Raw genomic sequence first — 21,013 nt, 5'->3', positions numbered from 1 at the left:
GCTGTTATGGGGCGATCTGTGGATGACACGCTGTTATGGGGCGATCTGTGGATGACACGCTGTTATGGGGCGATCTGTGGATGACACGCTGTTATGGGGCGATCTGTGGATGACACGCTGTTATGGGGCGATCTGTGGATGACACGCTGTTATGGGGCGATCTGTGGATGACACGCTGTTATGGGGCGATATGTGGATGACACGCTGTTATGGGGCGATATGTGGATGACACATAGTATCTTATAGTGACCCCATTATACCGGGCCCCGCTCACAGCAGTCTTAATATGTAATTTGTAAAGTCTATTCATGCCTCAACCAGTTGCTCTGGTTGGTTAAACTAGCGTAATCTTCTGCAGTAGTACTTGCAATCAAAGCAGCGGGCAGGCCGGCAGCGTAACCTCACTCACCTATTCATGCTCCTCCCACTTCATGAATGGCGCAGGAGGAGCGTGAATGAATGACGTTACACTGCCGGCCTGCCCACCGCTTTGATAGTGCGTACTACTGCAGAAGATTGCGCTAGTTTAACAAACCAGAGCCACTGGTTAAGGATTCACGCTCCTCCTGCTCAATTAATGAAGTAGGAGGAGCATGAATGAATGTGTGAGAGGTTACGCTGCCGGCCTGCCTGCCGCTTTGATAGTGAGTAGTACTACAGAAGATTTATGCTAGTTTAACAAAGCAAAGCAACAGGTTGAGGCATGAATAGACTTTACACATTACATATTAAGACTTCTGTGAGTGGGGCCCGCTGTAATGGAGTACAGTGACTGCATCGGGCCCCGAGGCGAGTGCAACAGCAGTTGCTGGCCTCCAGCCCCTCCTCCCACCCCACTTACTGTAACTGATAAATCGTAGGCTGCGGTATGCAGCATAGCGGCCAGCGATGTATCAGTGTCAGCAATGTAAAATGTGCACCATTTGCTTTATAAGACACACTGCCATTTCCCCCTCACTTATGGGGAAAAAAGTGCGTCTTATAAAGCAAAAACAAAAAATACGGTACGTACTTCATTTCCAGCCTTATCACTGTCAAAGTTTGTGTTGCAAGAAATTCAGAATATATGGGTTTCATTTTATGTGCAAAAGGCAGTCTGTGAAAACATCTTGTCTAAAAATATGTCCCTTCTTTCTCTGTTTTAGTGAACAACTTTGCGCTTTCTGTTATTGTGGTGAGCGGAGTCTCTTGGGGCAAGGTGAATTAAAACAGTATAGTCCAACTCCTGACTTTCTCCTTCCATGGCAAACTCTGACTGAGAACAAAGACCATAATGGCAGCACTGGCACCTGTAAACCCACCGGAAAGTCAAAACGAGGGCACCAGAAGTGAGTATTAAATATGTTCACATATTCTATTTGGGTACTGTGCACCTTTTTTACCTAGTAAAAGTACAGAAATTGTATGGTTCTTATTGTTTTTAGGCAGCTTTGGTTCTGTGTCCAAACTGTTAGCCTAGTCGCACCACCTGCGGGTTTCTATACTTAGAAAGCTGATACATATTGCTGGTTTGTTCACAGGTACAATATATGAATATAAAGACACCAGTAATATGTATTAGCTTTCTAAGCATAGAAAAACCCTATACTCAATATATTAAATTGGTTAAATGAGGAAGAAAAAAAATAACTAATGAAACAAATGTACAAGTCTTTTATTCATTTACATATGAATAAAAAGCAGATATCTCTGTTGTTGTTTATCATACTGACAAAATAAAGGTATCAGCATGATCGGACCCCCCCCATTCCCCCGCCAGACATAGAAACATAGAATGTGTCGGCAGATAAGAACCATTTGGCCCATCTAGTCTGCCCAATCAGACAGTATGCATGGTTTTATAGGGTTGATCATACTGACAGGGGCCCTTTTAAAGTGTTTGGCATAAGAATGTTATTAATGAATTTGTCCCATTGGCTTGAAAGTGACTGACAAATGTCATAGAGAACTTATAACAGTGCAAGGTACTGTTAACCTGAATGTCTACAACAGAAGATACTATAAAATGATATTTATTAAACATCCCAAAAATTGGTGACGACAAATTTGCTGGAAGATTTCTTGTGTAACATGAAGATTTATGGTGGATTTCACTGCTTTACGTTGTAGGATGTGAAATCAATGGTGAAAATCCACAGTAGAAATTGCGGTGGCTTTAAAAATTTACTTTGTGATCAGGTTCTCCATGAAAAGTTTCCGCAACAAGTGGATGAGATTTGCTGATATCTCATGCATTTTGCTGCTACTGTAGTATGCTGCAGAATGTCTGTCCTCAAACCCTAATGGAGATTTGCATCGTTACAGGAGAAGCATAGGCTTGCTAGGTCCTGGTTTGCTAACTATGGCCTTGCTGCAGGTTGGTTTTAGCTTCTAATGGCACATTTACACTTTGGCAACCAGAAGACAATTATCGGGAAGCAAGCGATCCTTGCTGACAATTGCCTGCTTGTCAGTGGAGGTGAAAAGCTGTGTTACGTGTGTTTACATACAGCGATCACCTCAGTCGCATGAGGACGCAGGTTCTGCTGCTGAGAAACTGTGATTGAGGTTTCCGCACCAAAGATCATTTAACCCAATAAATGAGCTTTCTGTTCGTTCATGGGGTGATCTGCTGCACCCTCAGATAATCTGCCCGACAATTGGGCGGTGTAAATGCTCCTTAAAGGGTTTGTCTCACTTCAGCAAATGGCATTTATCATATACAGGTAAAACTCGAAAAATTAGAATATCCTGCATATCGTTCATTTATTTCAGTAATGCATCTTAAAAGGTGACACTAATATATGAGAGAGACTCATTACACGCAACGCAAGATATTTCAAGCCTTTATTTGTTATAATTTGGATGATTATGGATTACCGCTTATAAAACCCCAAAGTCACAATTTTGAAGTACCCTTTGCTCAGGGGGTATGGATTAATTAGCTGACTAGAGTGTGACACTTTGAGCCTAGAATATTGAACTTGCTACCAAACATTAGGATTTTTGCCAGGATACCTTGTCACAATAGTTTTTAGAGTAAATTGAATAGAAAGTGTGACTTTTAAAAATACCTTTTAATTACGATAAAGTGGGTATAGGTATGTATATACCAACAATTGTGTACTACAGTTATAAAAAAAAAAATCTTTAAAGGGGAGTAGTGGCCCCCAAAAGAAAAACATTCATGGTGACAGAAAACACGCACAGGTTCAGGCAGAAGGACCAAGGTCTAATAAAAGGCAGGGTAGAAACACTTACCCTAAATGCCCTATAGTCTGCTTAGCCCAGGGTGACCCCCTGATGGTGGAGGCTCCCTGTCCCCGAACCTAATGCTATCCAGTCCCTAATAAACCCTAATCAGGAAAATGATATTAACAAAAATATAGAAAGTGGATGGTAGTCCTATAGAATGGACACCACCACCACTCTCTAGAACAATACAAGGACCCCGACGCGTTTCGCCTGAGACTTGTCAGGCTCATCAGGAGGTGAGTATATTATTAGGATGGATACAACACACATGGTATGGAAATAAGATGCACAGATGATACTTCGCTAAGAGGCCAGATGTCAACACGCAGGTTTTTTGGGTCACCAGAGAAAGGGAAAAAAGGAATAAATCCCACTAGTGGTACCTATAAAAATATATGAATAGAAAACATATCAATAGGAGGCCCGAATGCTACAGAGAATACACAATCGCACAAAGATACACCTGAGCACAAGAAAGATAAACAGGGCTTACTTACAAGTGGAGAAGATGGCGGATTTCCCACAAAAAAACGGGTAGTTGGGGCCAAGCTACCTTTGGCAGTGGAGGCGCCGGCTATTTTTATTCCGCGCTTCCCCAGGTCGACTCATCCGGGTGCCTGTAATCTACTTCCAGCGTCCGGGGCGTCTGGAGCCCAAAGACTTCCTGTCCATGTCACTTCCGGTGTCATGACACGCATCATGAGCCGCATGGGGCTTGAGGCCGACACCGGAAGTTGCTAATGGAACGCACCGTGCTGGAACGCAGCATAGAAAACAGTGGTTCTAGGAGGATGCCGGACAAGAGGAATAATGAATAATAGGTACGGACACATCGGAGCCTAGGTTTGATATATAGGACCGTCCGATGCGGCATTATAGAATAAATAATAGTGGCCCCACAACAAAGCCAGAGGCAATAGAGGACGCCATCGCACAAAAAGGTTTTTCAATTGAGGAGGATAAGATGAAGTAGATAGTGGTCACTTAGGTCATCTCCTTAATATCGATATGAGAGGGGAGAGGACACCAAGTTTAACAAGAATGTGGAGAACTGATAATTGTTCGCCAAGGAACAAGATGCTGCTCGCATCATTAGGCCAATTAAGGGGTCGCATTCCATCATTATTCGAATTATTACTGAAGGAAAGTAGGTATTTAGGTGAACAGGGAAATTTTAGATGAAGCATGCAAAATTAAGTCTTTTATTTAGACCAAGGGGGGACTGGGACTGGAAACGGTATATCCATAAAGATTCTTTTTTAAGGATCTTCTTGTCCCAGTCACCTCTTCTCTCAGGCAGGGGGACCACCTCCAGGACAGAGAAGCGAGCAGAGCCCACGTCGCCCATATGGCAGTTGTTAAAATGGTGGGCCACAGGTGTATCTCTTTTAATTTTTTGATGTTATTTAAATGCTCGCAGTCCCTTGTTCGGAACTCTCATTTTGTCTTTCCAATGTAGTCCATAGGGCAACTACATTGGCAGATATAAATGTAGTTTGCAAAGTCCCGGATGACAAAGGAGCGTTGTGTGACAGAACAAGTTATTGATTTTTGACGTGTTAATAAAATTGCAAGCCTTGCACGATCCACATTTAAAAACTCCCAAAGGCTTGCGGTCTAGCCAGGTGCCATCTTTTTTGGGGCCCTCATAGTGACTGTGTACTAGGCGATCCTAGAATATTGAACCTTTTCACAATATTCTAATTTTAAGCCGCATTAATGCAATTCCTTTTAATTTGCATTACTGAAATAAATTGACTTGTCTTGCACGTTTATCAATTTTTTTTGAGTTTCACCTGTATATAAAGTGAATACAAGGCACTTACTAATGTATTCTGATTGTCCATATTGCTTGCTTTACTGGCTGGATTCACTTTTCCATCACTTTATACACTGCTTGTTTCCATGGTTACGACCACCCTGCTGTCCATTAGTGGTGGACGTGCTTGCAAAATATAGGAAAAATTGCTGGCCCCTCTGCTGGATTACAAGGTGGTCCTAACCATGGAAATGACCATTGTATAATGTGATGGAAAAAATAATCCAGCCAGCAAAGGAGGGACTATGGACAATCACAATACATTAGTAAGCGCTTTGTAGTAACTTTCTGTACATAAGTCATTTGCTAAGGGTACTTTCACACTAGCGTTTTTCTCTTACAGCATTGAGTTCCGTCCTAGGGGCTCAATACCTGGAAAATAACTGATCAGTTTCATCCCCATGCATTCTGAATGGAGAGAAATCAGTTCAGGATGCATCAGAATATCTTCAGTTCAGTCACTGAACGGCGTTTTGGATGGAGGAAATACCGCAGAAATTCTGGATCAGTTAGTGCCGGAATTGCGCAGACCGATTAAAAATGTGAAAAAAAATAGAAACGGAGAGACTGATCCGTTCTTGCAATGCATTTGTAAGACGGATCCGTCTACAAATGCTTTCCGTTTGCATGCAGATTGCCTGATCCAGCAGGCAGTTCCGGCAACGGAGCCACTTTAAAGGGACACTGACAGGGCCAATAAGCATATTGCGGTGTATATATATATGGCAGTACAGGTCTTATAATGGGTATTACAATCATCTAAGTATCCCCCCTGTCCACATTATACATACAGTAAATTTAAGTTTTATAACCTGCTCCAACGGTCTTCAATCTGCCCAAGGGGCGGCGTTTCACCTCTCTTGCGCCCAGCCAGCCTACCCCAACTGCCGCTTTGAAGCGCAGCCCAGCTCATGAATATTCAGTTTGCTGGGCGGCTTCTGCGGTCCCCGCTCTTGTGAAGTCCGGTACAGTAAGCGCCGCTCAGCTGATCAATATTCACTTCGCTGGGCGGCGCTTACGGTCCCCGACTTCACAAGATCCAGCGCATTCGCAGGGCACTGTTCAGCGCAGCGCTTCAGAGCGGGGACCGCAGAAGCCGCCCAGCAAACTGAATATTCATGAGCTGGGCGGCGCTTCAAAGCGGCAGTTGGGGAGGCTGGCTGGGCGCAAGAGAGGTGAAACGCCGCCCCTTGGGCAGATTGAAGACCGTTGGAGCAGGTTATAAAACTTAAATTTACTGTATGTATAATGTGGACAGGGGGGATACTTAGATGATTGTAATACCCATTATAAGACCTGTACTGCCATATATATACCTCAATATGCTTATTGGCCCTGTCAGTATCCCTTTAAGGCGAATAATCCTTTCGCCGGACTCTGACAATGTAGGCTTCATTTTGACAGAAAATGAAGCCTCTAGCTGAGTTACTCTTATCTGATGGTTATTGAAACTAGGATTGTTTCGGGTATCGAAATTTCAATCGATAGCTTTGTACCGGGTTTCGATACGATACCAGGAATTCCATTTTTTCGATACTGGGCTGAGCTGCTGCGCGGTCTAGTATCACAGAACTTGGAGCGCGCTGCTGTCAGTGTGCTCCAAGTCCCCTCAGCAGCACATGGGAGAAGGAAGCAGTCTCTCCCTCCCCCTGTGCCGCCGATGCCAATGAGGAGAGAGGGGCAGGCGCACTGAGCCACCAATGAAAGTAAACTTCTAATACAAATACAGGAGGCGGCAGAATCGCATAGCCGGCACCCTGCCTCTGACAGGGTGCTGCGATCAGCCGCAGTTAACTCCTCAGGTGCCACACCTGAGGTGTTAAATGCCGCTGATAGCGGCTCCCTGTCAGAGGCAGGGTGCCAGCTGTGTGATTCTGCCGGCACCGCCTCCTGTATTAAAGGTTAACTTTCATTGGCGGTGCGTTGCAGTGCGCCCTCCCCCACAGTATTAAAAACATTGTGGCCTAGTGCAACCTTCTTCCCCTCTCCCCAGTATTAAAAACAATAGTGGCGCAGTGCGCCCCAACCCCCCTCCCCAATATTAAAATCATTGGTGGCAGTGGCCACAGGGTCCCCTCCCCTCCTCCTCCTCATTGGTGGCAGCTTCTGATCGGAGCCCCAGCAGTGTAATCCTACGGAAGCCCTGGCTGCCATGGTAACCTCCCTGCTGCTGTGTGCACTATGCACAGGGCAGCAGGGAGAGTGTAAGATCCTATTCACCCTAATAGAGCTCTATTAGGGGGAATAGGACAAGGGATTAAAAGATCCTAGGTTCTAGCCCCTAAGGGGAAATAGTTATTAAGATTTAAAAAAACACCCAAATATTATGGTAAGTACAAATCACCCTCTTTCCCAATTTTACATATACAATACAGTACAGACCAAATGTTTGGACATACCTTCTCATTCAAAGAGTTTTCTTTATTTTCATGACTATGAAAATTGTAGATTCACACTGAAGGCATCAAAACTATGAATTTAAACTTGTGGAATTAAATATATAACAAAAAAGTGTAAAACAACAGAAAATATGTCATATTCTAGGTTCTTGATTACTGCTTTGCACACTCTTGGCATTCTCTTGATGATCTTCAAGAGGTAGTCACCTGAAATGGTCTTCCAACAGTCTTGAAGATGCTTAGCACTCGTAGGCCCTTTTGCCTTCACTCTGCGGTCCAGCTCACCCCAAACCATCTTGATTGGGCTCAGGTCCGGTGATTGTGGAGGCCAGGTCATCTGGCGCAGCACCCCATCATTCTCCTTCATGGTCAAATAGCCCTTACACAGCCTGGAGGTGTGTTTGGGGTCATTGTCCTGTTGAAAAATAAATGATGGTCCAACTAAACGCAAACTGGATGGAATAGCATGCCGCTGCAAGATGCTGTGGTAGCCATGCTGGTTCAGTATGCCTTCAATTTTGAATAAATCCCCAACAGTGTCACCAGCAAAGCGCCATCACACCTCCTCCTTGCTTCATGGTGGGAACCAGGCATGTAGAGTCCATCCGTTCACCTTTTCTGCGTCGCACAAAGACACGGTGGTTGGAACCAAAGATCTCAAATTTGGACTCATCAGACCAAAGCACAGATTTCCACTGGTCTAATGTCCATTCCTTGTGTTCTTTAGCCCAAACAAGTCTCTTCTGCTTGTTGCCTGTCCTTAGCAGTGGTTTCTTAGCATATATTCTACCATGAAGGCCTGATTCACACAGTCTCCTCTTAACAGTTGTTCTAGCGATGTGTCTGCTGCTAGAACTCTGTGTGGCATTGACCTGGTCTCTAATCTGAGCTGCTGTTAACCTGCGATTTCTGAGGCTGGTGACTCGGATGAACTTATCCTCCGCAGCAGAGGTGACTCTTGGTCTTCCTTTCCTGGGGCGGTCCGCATGTGAGCCAGTTACTTTGTAGCGCTTGATGGTTTTTGTGACTGCACTTGGGGACACTTTCAAAGTTTTCCCAATTTTTCGGACTGACTGACCTTCATTTCCTAAAGTAATGATGGCCACTAGTTTTTCTTTACTTAGCTGCTTTTTTCTTGCCATAATACAAATTCGAACAGTCTATTCAGTAGGACTATAAGCTGTGTATCCACCTGACTTCTCCACAACGCAACTGATGGTCCCAACCCCATTTATAAGGCAAGAAATCCCACTTATTAAACCTGACAGGGCACATCTGTGAAGTGAAAACCATTTCAGGTGACTACCTCTTGAAGCTCATCAAGAGAATGCCAAGAGTGTGCAAAGCAGTAATCAAAGCAAAAGGTGGCTACTTTAAAGAACCTAGAATATGACATATTTTCAGTTGTTTCACACTTTTTTGTTATGTATATAATTCCACATGTGTTAATTCATAGTTTTGATGCCTTCAGTGTGAATCTACAATTTTCATAGTCATGAAAATAAAGAAAACTCTTTGAATGAGAAGGTATGTCCAAACTTTTGGTCTGTACTGTATATAAACAATAAATGAGCATATTACATATCGCCACGTCCGAAAAGTTCAAACTATTAAAATATTTTAAATAAAACTCTTATGCTGTGAATGCCAGAACAGAAAAAATTAATAAATGAAAACTGTGTGATTCGACAATTTTTAGTCACCTTGTCTCCCCAAAAAATAGGATCGGACTGTTCTATTATCTGCCGGACATTCCATAAAATGCGGAATGCACGCGGCTTTTTGCGGTGGTCTGTCTTATTTGCGTGGTATCGAGTATCGCAACACTTTTTTTTTTTTTTTTTTTGGTATCGAAGCAGAATCAAAATTTTGGTATCGAAACAACCCTGATTGAAACACTTGATGGGAACAATTTGTCTTCCTGCTGTGACATATCGTAGTGTCGCCTGTGCTGCCGTATGTTTGTCGCCCTCTCTGCGCCGCCGTCCTCTCTGCTCTCCCATTTGCTTCTGTTGTTTTCTTCTCTAGAACAGATAAACGAATTGCTTACTAGAGAAGAGAGAGCTGGCTGCAGGACCAGAATAGGCTTGGAGAGGAGATTTGGCCGCATTGTGAAATGCACATGGATTTTGAACAGCATGAAGAGTAAAAATCTCGCTTGTATTTTCTATTGTTTGAAGCTGGCGTCTTTTCTGTTCATCCATTCGATTGATTTATTTTTTGTTTTTTTAAGTTGGTAAAATAAGGATACGGGGGGGGCAAAATTTTCGGGATGCAGACCAGATGTACGCCTTTGACTCCCAAGACATTGGATCCATGCATCGATCAGTATGGATTGTAAGCAGTCTGTAGGGACATGTTGAGCACAGTGAATAGACATCCATGAAATGACCAATTCTAGTAGTCACTGATTTTAAACAGAAAATCATTCCCAAAGTCTCCACCCAGGCGGTTAATAGACGGGGATAGGAGGTGCAGTGCAGACTGCCCGTTAGTCAGAACCAAGAGGCAGGGGGAGGGTAAGTGTTTGTTTCATTTTATGGTTCCCACTGGCTGCGGGGAGCAAATCTGACCTGTGTCCTTCAGTCTGTATAGTACAGGGGAATATAGAGCTGTATTAAGCCAAGGATGTAATGCTCCCTCCTACCCATTCCCCTCCCTTCTCTCTTTGAACAGCTTTACAGGGTGTCACTAGCAGGTACTGATTGGGGCCTATTTTTCGTATGTCTCATATTGGTATGTTCATGTGCCCACGGGCATTTTCACATATGAAACAGGTTTTTTGGAAGAAGTGGAGTATGACACTGAAGTAGTATATGGCCCAGCTGAGATGTAGGAGGCATGGGGTTTACTATTGATGTCTCGTCTGCTAGCGTTCGTCTATACGGTTTTCCAATACTCCGCATCCAGCAATATGCACAAACTCCCCGCATTGTGCCTTCTATGTAAACATTCATTTTCACAGCAGAAAATGAAGTAAGTGGCGCATATTTTTCTGAGCCGAGAGGAAAGGACAAAAGTATAAAGTGGAGTTGCTGTGTGATTTAGTAATTCTAGGTGGGGGAGGCTGTAGGACCCTGCGGTGTGTTTTACTTGCCTGCTACAACTATACTCCAGTGCTAGTCCTGAACTTCACCAACAAGTGGATGCATCATTTGAGCAGTTTAAATATACCCCCACCTCTCTTAGCATATGGCTTTATACCGTCTGATGTTATTCAGTACTAGGCTATTCTCTAGCTCTGCGCTGTTGTTAAAATGATTTACTTAAAGGGAGTCTGTCAGCAGTTTTTACCATGTTAAACTGCGGACAGCACTAGCTAGTGGGAAGAGCAGTGCAAACATACCTTTTTGTTTTCAGGAGTAGTGTAAATATGAAGTTTCATTCTGTTCTGCTGTACAGCTGTACTGGTCTTCTGGTTGGATGAGCGCAGACGGGAGGGGCCGTTAAGCAGCCCAATCCAGAGAGCATGCCACAATTTAAACTCCGCCTCCAGTGCACTTGCAGGAGCAGACCCAGGCAGGTTAAATGTCCATTTTATCAATGGTTTACAAGATCTCTGCTTGCTGTCAGTGTTTACTTCCAGTGGACAAAAATCTGTGATGGTCACATGGGTGAGATTTATCATCCTTCTGTGCCAGAAAACCCCTGGATTGCCATTTGCGCAGGTGGTGTTTTACCGTGGTTTGGACAGGGCCATCAGTGCCAGTTTTGAGGCATAAGTGATGCCTGAAATCTACTCCATCTAGAAACTGGCATTAGATTTCATCCTAGGTGCACCTACTGCCGGAGAATGCTCTTAATTTATGATGAGACTTGGGACCCGTCATAAATTGAACTCTCCCTCCAGCAGCCCAGGAGATATCAACCCCATAGTTACTTGGCTTGTTGCTGATTTTTATCCCCTGGAAGTAAATAATGATGGTTCATACTGAATGACTGCAAGCAGAGGTATTGAAAACTCGGGGCTCCAGGCAGCAATAAACATGGTCAAGTGTGACCAGGAAATCTCATTTGGCTCCTAAGTTGTTTTTTGTTTTTGTTTTTTTACTTGGAGCTAATTGCATCCAAGTGTGTGTGTGTTTTTTATTTTTTTCCCCCCTGAAAATTGAAATTGAATTATTATGAAATTGAATTGTTAGGAACAGATACAGAAGGTATATGGGAAAATGTGTATAAATCTTCATTATACAGGAGATAACTGCACCACTTGGCATCACTTTCACGTATGATCCCTGTTAATAGTCCATTGCCATGTGTGGCACATCACTGGCTGCAGTGTTTTGCTCAGACATTGCCTGAAGCCTCCACTGATGTGCGGTGCCCGCAGCTCGGCAGCCTTTTACTGCTTTTGTTACATGCCCGCCCTATAATTAACCAACACTCATTTAGAGGATGGAGCGGGCTATGTATTGTTGTCTCAGCCGTGCACCATCTGTATAGGAAGAGGAAGAGGCGCACGTACCGTCAGCGTGTGCTTCTTATCAGCCTGTATTAATAATAATAAAACCTGCTCTAGTTTATCTCTTGAATTTACATGCGCCGCTCACCATGGTTTCAGGCTTAAATGCGAGCACGGAGGCCCTGGCACGTTTTGGGAATGAGCGCTTTCTGCGGCCGCCTCTCATCCCGAGTGCTTCCTGGAGCCTCTCTGAAAGGAGCCAAATTGATTTATCTTGGAACAGCTCTAATGTCCCCGTGTGCCGCTGATGTAATCTCTCCCCGCTCTGCCGTGGACAGTGGCCAAGACACAGCACTGAGCCTCCGTTGTGCGGCACACATCCGATTGGCTGGCACAGCTGGCGAGAAGCCAGGGTCATGATCAGAAGGGAAGTGGAAGACAACAATTACAAAGAGGCTAGCGTCTCAAGTCCTGTGTGGAACACCTACTTTTGTTTAGGCTTTACCCTTCAGCTGCCAGGACCATCTTGGCGCAGTATTGGGTTTGGGTTCACATGAGATGTCCGTATTTTATTTGGTATTCCGGCGCTGTTATTTTTCCAGACGTAGATTTAATGTTGGCCGCTACTATTTAGAATCGATCATCAGAACTTGCCTATGAAAACCTCTCGTGTCCTTATTTTTCACTTCCTTTGTTAATTGGCAAGTGTCCATTAAAGTGTCGGGAAATTTCCTGTGCCAGGGGACGGCATTCCTGCCCAATTTGTGCTCGTGATCCAGTGCATACCACGTCTGCTGCTAACTAACCAATTGGGAAATGGTGATGTTTTTGAGACTATTAGAAATGATGGTGGTGATAGGTTTGCCCCCCCCCCCCCCCCCCCCCCGCCCGAGCCTGTATAGTACAGCATACGGATGTCGCCAGATGCATTTTTTTAAAAATAGTTTCCACTTTCTGAATACGGTAGCTGTTATCAAAGGGTTAATCACACAGTTAACTCTTGGGAAAACGTTTACTCACCTATCTGGAGGACTTTCCTTCCTTTTCTGTGGGTGGGCAGCAGCTCATCAAGCACCTGCATCTTCCAGGATGCATTACAATTAACCCCTTCCTCCCCTGCATAAAATATAGCTCCTTACATATAGCCCCAGAAATACATACGGCATGTAACGCCCCCCACAGTTTCCTTCTCTGCTGTCTAGAGAGACGGATAGCCATGCACTTCTATGAATTCTGTAGGGATGGATGAATGAAAGGCGTCTGGCCCGTTTGACCCGCTTTACCATGAGATCACTTATCCCACCATTGAGGAGGGAAAGGAAGCAGGGAAGCTACTGAGCATGCAAGTCCACCACTGAATGCAGGCGAAGGGGGCGCTACCAGAGAGGAAAATGCAGAATGCATAAAAAAACGGAATATTTGTAGTCATTTGAAAAGGTAGATTCTTTGCATAGTAATACTTTTTTTTATTATTATTTTAAATAACCAGTTTAAAATTATTTTCATTTTGCTGTTACTCCTTCACGTAGCTGGGTGTTCTGCTGAATCTGACGCAGATGGACAGAGCACTTCTCCTGGCTCTGTCTGCTCCCCCTCCCCATCTCTCAGTTAAGGCGCCCTACACATTAGTGAAAAGTCAGCCAAACCTGTATTCTTACCTGTAATCTTAACATCGCTACTGTCTCTTGTAAATAATGACCTACCGCCAAGAATAAGGCTGGACTGTGGCATAGCAACGATGAAGGGATGCACTGGGGGGCAACTGCAAATCTGCATAGTGCTTCTGTATTTATTTAATGCACCTATATAGCGCTACTATATTCCGCAGCGCTTTACAGACCTTATCATCACTGTCCTCAATGGGGATCCCAATCTAAGGATAGTTTCATATCAGTGTTTTGGCTTTCCGGTTTTGAGATCCGGCAGAGGACCAAAACGTTTCGTGCTAATGCAACGTCAATGGGAGCAATTGAATTCAGGATGCACCAGTATGCATCCGTTCTGTCAGCTTTCCATTTTGTGGCCGCTCTACCAAATGGAACAAATCAGATCCGGCTCAGAAAACAATAGCAGGCGGATCCGTTTCCTTTCGCATCCGGTTTGTTCCGTTTCGATCCATTATAGCAATTTAGCATTTGCTATCGGTATGTCTTTGGATTGTGGGTGGAAACCCATGGAGAACATACAAACTCCATGCAGATGTTGTCCTTGGTCACATTTGAACCTAGGACCTCAATACCGGAAGGCTCCGGTGCTAACCACGGAGTCTGCTCCAGGCTACCCCCGGTTTCTTGTAGATGATGTCACGGCATTGCTGCCATCCAGTCATCGCACGGCCGCGGCATGACTGCTGTTTGCACAGGTCATGGGCTGCAAATCCTGTACTTTAGACCTGCATCTGTGTCTCCAGGTTCCTGCGCACAATTTAGTATGATCTATCTAGCTTTAGCTTTTGATTGCCCACTGAGCAAAGGCATCATGGGGCATGGAGAGCTGCGTCTTGCAGAAAATAATCTGAACTAGATGGAATCCAAAGCTGAATTATTCTTTCCTAAGGGGGAAAAAAAAAAAAAGCGAGTTGGGGCTTCTAAGAGCAAGCGCTATGGATGTTTAAGGCTACTTTCACACTGGCGTTGTTGGATTCCGGCAGGCAGTTCCGTTGCCGGAACTACCTGCCGGATCCGAAAATCCGTGCGCAAACTGAGATCATTTGTTTCCAGATCCGGATGCAGATCTGTCTGACAAATGCATTGAAATACCGGATCTGTCTCCGGTGTCATCCAGAAAAATGGATCCGGTATTTTTATTTATTTTTTACATTTTTAAAGGTCTGCGCATTAATACATTTCAATGGAAATGAATGCCGGATCCGGCAAGTGTTCCAGAATTTTGGCTGGAGCAAATACTGCAGCATGCTGTGGTATTTTCTCCGGCCAAATACCGTGAACGGAACGGAATACATCCTGATTCATACTAAACGGATAGCTGTCCATTCAGAATGCATTAGGACAAAACTGAAGCGTTTTTCTGGTATTGAGCCCCTAGGATGGAATTCAATACCGGAAAAGAAAACCGCTAGTGTGAAAGTACCCTAAGAGCCCTGATTTGCTGTTATTGCTGTGCCTCGGCACTCTAAATCAGTCGTTTGTATTTTCTTCTCGGCTCCCCTCCCAAAGGGTGAAGTCTCAGAGAGAAACTGCAGCCGTGTTCCCCCTTCTCCCCATTCCTCCATTGCTTACATTATTGCTGGTAGGAGGTTTCTAATGGTAATTCTGTGGCCAGGGAAAATGCGGACTGATGGAAGATGAGAAGGTGACACATTCCCCTAGTTATATTACAAGTTGCAATTAAAGGGGTTGTCTCACTTCAACAAATAGAACTTATCATGTAGAGAAAGTTAATACAAGGCACTTACTAATGTATTGGGATTGTCCATATTGCTTCCTTTGCGGGCTGGATTCATGTTTCCATCTCATTATACACTGCTCGTTTCCATGGTTATGGCCACCCTGCAGTCCATCAACGGTGGTCGTGCTTGCAACACTATAGGAAAAAGCACCAGCCTATGTGCGCTCCCACCATCCTGGCCACAATCACGGCCACTAATGCTGGATTACAGAGTGGACATAACCCCTGGATATGAGCAGTGTATAATGTGATTAAAAAAATGAATCCAGCCAGCAAGGCAATATGGACAATCACAATACATTAGTAAGTGCCTTGTATTCACTTTCTCTACATAATAAATGCCACTTGCTAAAGTGAGACAACCCCTTTAATTGTTACTTGCGGCACCCTTAAACAGAAGAGGACTGACTGATATGTATTGCTGGCCGACTTCCCCCTGAAGCAGTTGTCTGGGTCTAAGAAGGATTAAGCATTTTCGGAAGGGTCCGGCAGCTGTTTCATTGTCTACCTACCTGCCAATGCATGCCTGGCCAAGTGTCTCCATGTTTCTGGGCGACTAGGGAAGAGCAGGTGAGCTACTGACGGTGTATGGACAGCTTCAGCTAACCGTTTTTGGCCCATTCGGTTAAAACCGGTCTTTTACTCAGGACTGTGTAGTCTGTAAAACAAACATCTGATTAAGGCTCCATTCACACGTCCGCAAATTCTCTATGGGGACAGAATGGATGCAGAGAGCACACTAAGTGCTCTCAACATCGGCATTTCCGGAGCACGCCCCCCAATCTTCCGGGCCACGGCTCCAGAAAAAAATAGAACTTGTCCTATTCTAGAATAGGCAGTTCTGTGGGGGTGCCGGCTGGGTGTATTGTGGATCCGCAATGTACTATGGATGTCTGAATGGACCCTAAGACTCTCCTACTTTTCCATCCTTCGACTCCAGCTCCAACATGTCTAAAGATGAATTAGAACAAATTTACTATGGTCAAATAATGGCGTAAGGCTTTTTACCAGAATCATGTGAATAATCAAGCTGCTTAGATGGAACGTAAAATATATTTATTGGAATGCAATAACTGAACAAAAAACCCTCCTAAATTGTAAGTATTTTCTCTGAGATGACGGCAGGCACCCCCAGCGGTCTCCACAAGAGTACTGAGCATCACAGGTTCATTTAAGGATACTTGAGGTGGCCATACACCTTAGATTCCCGCTGCCTCTCTCCCGATCCTCCTATACATAGGGATGCTCAGCGAGCAGGCCTTTGTTTTAAATGGGGATAAATCCACTGTTGGACTCCCCTAGCAGCAGCTTATCTCCCTGCTAACAAAAGGATCAGGCAATTGATTCCAACAAGCCTGATCCTTGTGTTCTCCCATCATTAGCTGTCGAGAGAAAGAAAGGCGGCCACCACTTACATTAAATGGTTACGCGAACCTGACAAAATCAGCAGGTTTGGCCTATGCACATCCAGTGTGTATGGCCATCTTAAAGGGGTCATCCAGGCTTTTAATATTGATGACCTATCCTCCTCGGGGGTGCCAGGTGTCGCACCCCCGCCGTTTTGATATTAAAGACCTATTTTGAGGATAGGTCATCAATATAATCCTGGGCAACCCCTTTAAGGGAGAAGAGAGAACAAAGGAGAGGTGACCACTGATTTCACCCTAGGAATCACTGAATGGAGGCTAGCCCGTCTGATCTGATCCCACAGAAGAGCTGCTGCAGCACAGATTAGTTGCCCGTGTAGTTCACAATATTTGCAGGCTGGTGTACGTGATCTATTACTTTTTCAGGGATTTGGACTGCCTTTCTAATATATCAGGTCTGTGGTGTTTCTCTTGTCCTCACTTAGTACTGAGCAGTATGATGACTTCTATATCTCTTCTTTTCTCCAGGGTAAGGTCCCCGCTACCCAATGTCACCTACACAAGTGTAAGCACCCAAACAGCATCTGACGAGCAGGGCAGCAAATTCTGGGATGAGCTGTCTCAAGTTGGCCTTCCTGATGACATCTATATCCAGTTCTTGTTTGAGCCAACAGGTAAGACGATTATTTTAAGCACGTACGTTCCATTCCGCTGTGTACTTTGTACATATTGTACATATTACAGCAGACATTTTGAATGATCTTTTCTAACACAGGTCATTGCTGGGCTCATCAACGCTGTGCGGAGTGGTCACCAGGCGTCTACCACTCTGAAGATCAGGGCTTGGTCAACGTGGACAAAGCAGTCATCTCAGGGAGCACAGAGGTGAGTTACTGGTGGATGCAACTTACCGGCTTCAGTTTGGTTACATTCTCAGCTCTTCATATAAATATGAACCTCCATCCTCGCCCCATTGATACCTGTCCACGGATGTGAACACTGCACTATGTGCGGTAATGAGGGTAGTGATGGATATAATGGCTGCCCTCCTCCATTCATAGGCCATGCTTTTGCTTAATTTATGTGCATTTAAGAACAACCCCGTTAGATTGCATTGAATCTAAAATGTAAATGGTTTGTGATCCCTGCGGTGTGAGTATGACAAGGTGCTATCACAAGTGGTGGGAAGCCATCTATGTCAACAGACCACAATGCTGCACCCACGTTTTTAGCAGCATTTTTGCATATATGATTTTTTTTCTGGGAGCTGCTGCATTCAACAGAGTTCTGGTGAGCGCAGCTGGCATCCCTGCAAGCCCAGTGCCGTACATTGTACAGAGCCTGTGCTTGGCATTACATCTCGGCCTAAGCTGTAACTAGGCAATGTGACCGATGTGAGGTGACATCACTGGCCTAGGGAGAAGCTGGGGAGCTCACGGAGCTGCGGTCCCCAGTGTCGGAACCCTCAGATCCTGAGGATAGGTCATCAATATGTATTGGGCTACTTTCACACTATTTCACAGTGACGCCGGACTGCTGCTCCGTCCCCATTGACTATAATGGGGACGTGGGTGAAGCTCCGGCACAGCACGCGAGAGGTCGCCGGACTAAAAGTACTGCATGTCCGACTTTTTAGTACGGCGGCCGGAGCTCCGCCCCCGTCCCCATTATAGTCAATGGCAATCCGGCGGCAGGACGCATCCGACAGGGTGAACAGCGTGTCGGGTCCGCCCTGCCGCTAGTGTGAAAGCACCCTTACTATATAACCCCTGTAAGTTTTGAGAATATTTAGATCATGTATCATTTTAAACATATGCGACTGGCTCAAAATGTAAACACATTTTTATTTTATTTTTCCCAGCATTAAGCCTCATTCACATGTCAGTGTTCGGTCAGTGACTTCCATCAGCGATTGGGAGCCAAAACCATGCTTGGCGCCTCCACAGACATAAGGTCTAAGGGAAAGATCTGCTCCTGTTCTGTGTTTAAAGCCGCACCTGGTTTTGGCTCCCAATCACTGACTGTGTGAATGAGGCCTTAAAACACAAGAAAAACTATACAAATCCTGGTATCGTACTGACCCAGAGCATGAAGCTAACAGGTCAATTTTACTGCATAGCAAACACTATAAAAATAAAACCCGTTAGTGGCAAAGTTACATTCCCCATTTCCACCCTATTTTTTCCAGCATTCCACTAGATCATATGCGATATTAACCCCTTTGAGCCCGATGGGTGTGTGTTTAAAGATGGCGCCATAGCCGCAGGTGGCCGCCTGCTTCTTTTAGCAGACACCCCGTGGCTCATGTCCGCAACCGGCAGTAATGCCGTTCGCGGACATTTAACCCCTCCAATGCCATGGTCAACCCTGACCACGGCATCTGAGCTCCGGCTCCCCCGTGTGGCAATCGGAGGAGCCGGAGCTTGTGTGCAGCAACCCCTGTCTTTATGAATGACGGGAGGCTGCTGCATAGTATTTCCTATCGAGCCCTTGCCTGTAATAGGCTCCATAGGAAAGTAGTGACATCATCATAGATTCCAATGCAAGTGCATCAGATGATTGATGGTTATAGTTCCCTATGGGAACTATAAATAAGTGTAAAATAAAATACATATATATATTTTTTTAAAACATAATTGAAATCGCCCCCTTTTTCCCAAAATAAAAAAACTAAAAATATACACATCACGGGTGTCTTGATGTGTGAAACCGCCCACAGTATAAAAATACATTCCCAATACGGCAAACGGCAAAACGGAAAAAAGCGTCCAAATAGCCGATTCGCCGTTTTTGGTGGCTTCATTTTCTACAAAAATAAATTAATAAAAGTGATCAAAAAGTCATACACACCCCAGAATGGCATCAATGAAAAGTTCAGATTGGCCCTCAAAAAATTAGCCCCATAGAGCTCCGTATACATAATTACAAAAAATTGTAGGGGTCAAAATATGGCGACAAAAAAAAAAAAATATACACATAAGGTATCGCCTGATTCTTACTGACCTGTAGAATAAAAGTAACTGGTCAGTTTTATCAAACGTTGTAAATAAAATAAAAAAAACTTAAAACCGTGGTGGAATTGCTTTATTTTAATTTTAATTTTTTGCAGTTTCATCCCATTTGGAATTTTTTTTCCTGCTTCCCACTACATCATATGCTATATTAAATGGTGGCGTTGGAAAGTACAACTTGTCCCGCAAAAAACAAGGCCTCATATGGCATTGTGAACAGACAAAAAAGTTAGGGCTCTGGGAAGGCAGGGAGCGCAAAACAAAAAAAAAAAAAAAACGCTGTGCTTGAAAGGGTTAAATGATGCCATCAGAAAGTCCAACTTGTCCTGCAGAGCACAAGCACTCATGTGGCTACGTAAATGGAAAAAATTAAATATTATGGCCCCAGGAAGGCAAGGAGCAAAAACAGAGGCAAGGCAATGAAAGTGCAGAAACAGAAAATCCCCCGGGCCTGAAGGGGTGGCATACAGTGAGTGGCAGGCAATGGAGAAGGAAACGATTTGGCATGTCGCTGTAGCCGAGCAAGTTACTCCACCCGACAACCCCTCTTTACATTTTTGATTTTATTTTTTATATCTGGGCTAGAGGAACTTGAGCAGAGTTGTGCAGTCTTTACAGCTCTGTCATATTTTAGCCTTACTACTAATGGCATCACAAATGGTCCACAGTGAGCGCGTGAGCAGGAGGAGTAAAGGCGCTGTCTGTCGGATGACGGTGCCGACATTTGCTGTATGCAGTGGAGCTGTGTGATGGAGCGGTCCCAGTGTAAAGGTCACAGCAGCCGCAGTGTTCATTCATGTGCAAGACGTAAAGGTTAAAGGAGGGTTGATGGAGGTGAAACAAGAAGTGGAGCAGCCCAGTCCTGTTCTTCACCGATCTGTTTTCCTATTAGAAGCTCTGAGATTCTCACTTCATTTAACCAGACTAAAAATGTCAACTGAACCAAGGCAGCAGGGAACACCTTCCATATCACCTCTGTCTGCTTAGCCTAACTATGTAAGTGGCAAACAAGAGGTTTGTGGCCATCCTCCATGCTTTACATGCCTAATACAATGCATGGCCAGAGGGGTGAGACGTTGGGGTGGATTCACCACTGGCCTTTTCATTCTATGCCGTCAGATGCCTGTTGCAGTAAGGTGCACAGAGTTTATTAAGAGGCACGTGTCATCGCATCTTGGGGTGCCCATGTCCCACACACTGAAACTTGTGCCAATTAGGGGCAGTCGGGATTTCTGCTATAAGTTATACTAGTTTCCGGAGTAATTTATGATAAATTTGTCTCGCTTCCACTAAGCTCCACCCCAAGCAGAATGAGGCAAGGAAAATCCCAAAACGTCTCAAATTGTTTCATTGTAAGATTCTGAGTTTTTTTG

The 21,013-nt window shown here is 44.6% G+C and overlaps 1 protein-coding gene across 7 annotated transcripts in view; it reads left to right on the top strand.

Annotated features, from left to right (window-relative positions):
- KMT2C (lysine methyltransferase 2C) overlaps window positions 1–21,013 on the top strand; it is a 200,245-nt gene that overhangs the window by 58,490 nt on the left and 120,742 nt on the right. For all 7 annotated transcript variants that reach the window (XM_044292878.1, XM_044292880.1, XM_044292876.1 and 4 more), the window contains exons 4-6: window positions 1,146–1,328; window positions 17,158–17,303; window positions 17,405–17,514. In XM_044292878.1, the coding sequence (XP_044148813.1) occupies window positions 1,146–1,328; window positions 17,158–17,303; window positions 17,405–17,514 (439 nt within the window). The remainder of the gene's footprint in view (window positions 1–1,145; window positions 1,329–17,157; window positions 17,304–17,404; window positions 17,515–21,013) is intronic.

Source organism: Bufo gargarizans, chromosome 5 (assembly GCF_014858855.1).
Source record: "Bufo gargarizans isolate SCDJY-AF-19 chromosome 5, ASM1485885v1, whole genome shotgun sequence".
Lineage (NCBI taxonomy): Eukaryota > Metazoa > Chordata > Amphibia > Anura > Bufonidae > Bufo > Bufo gargarizans.
This window is presented reverse-complemented; position numbering and strand designations above follow the sequence as displayed.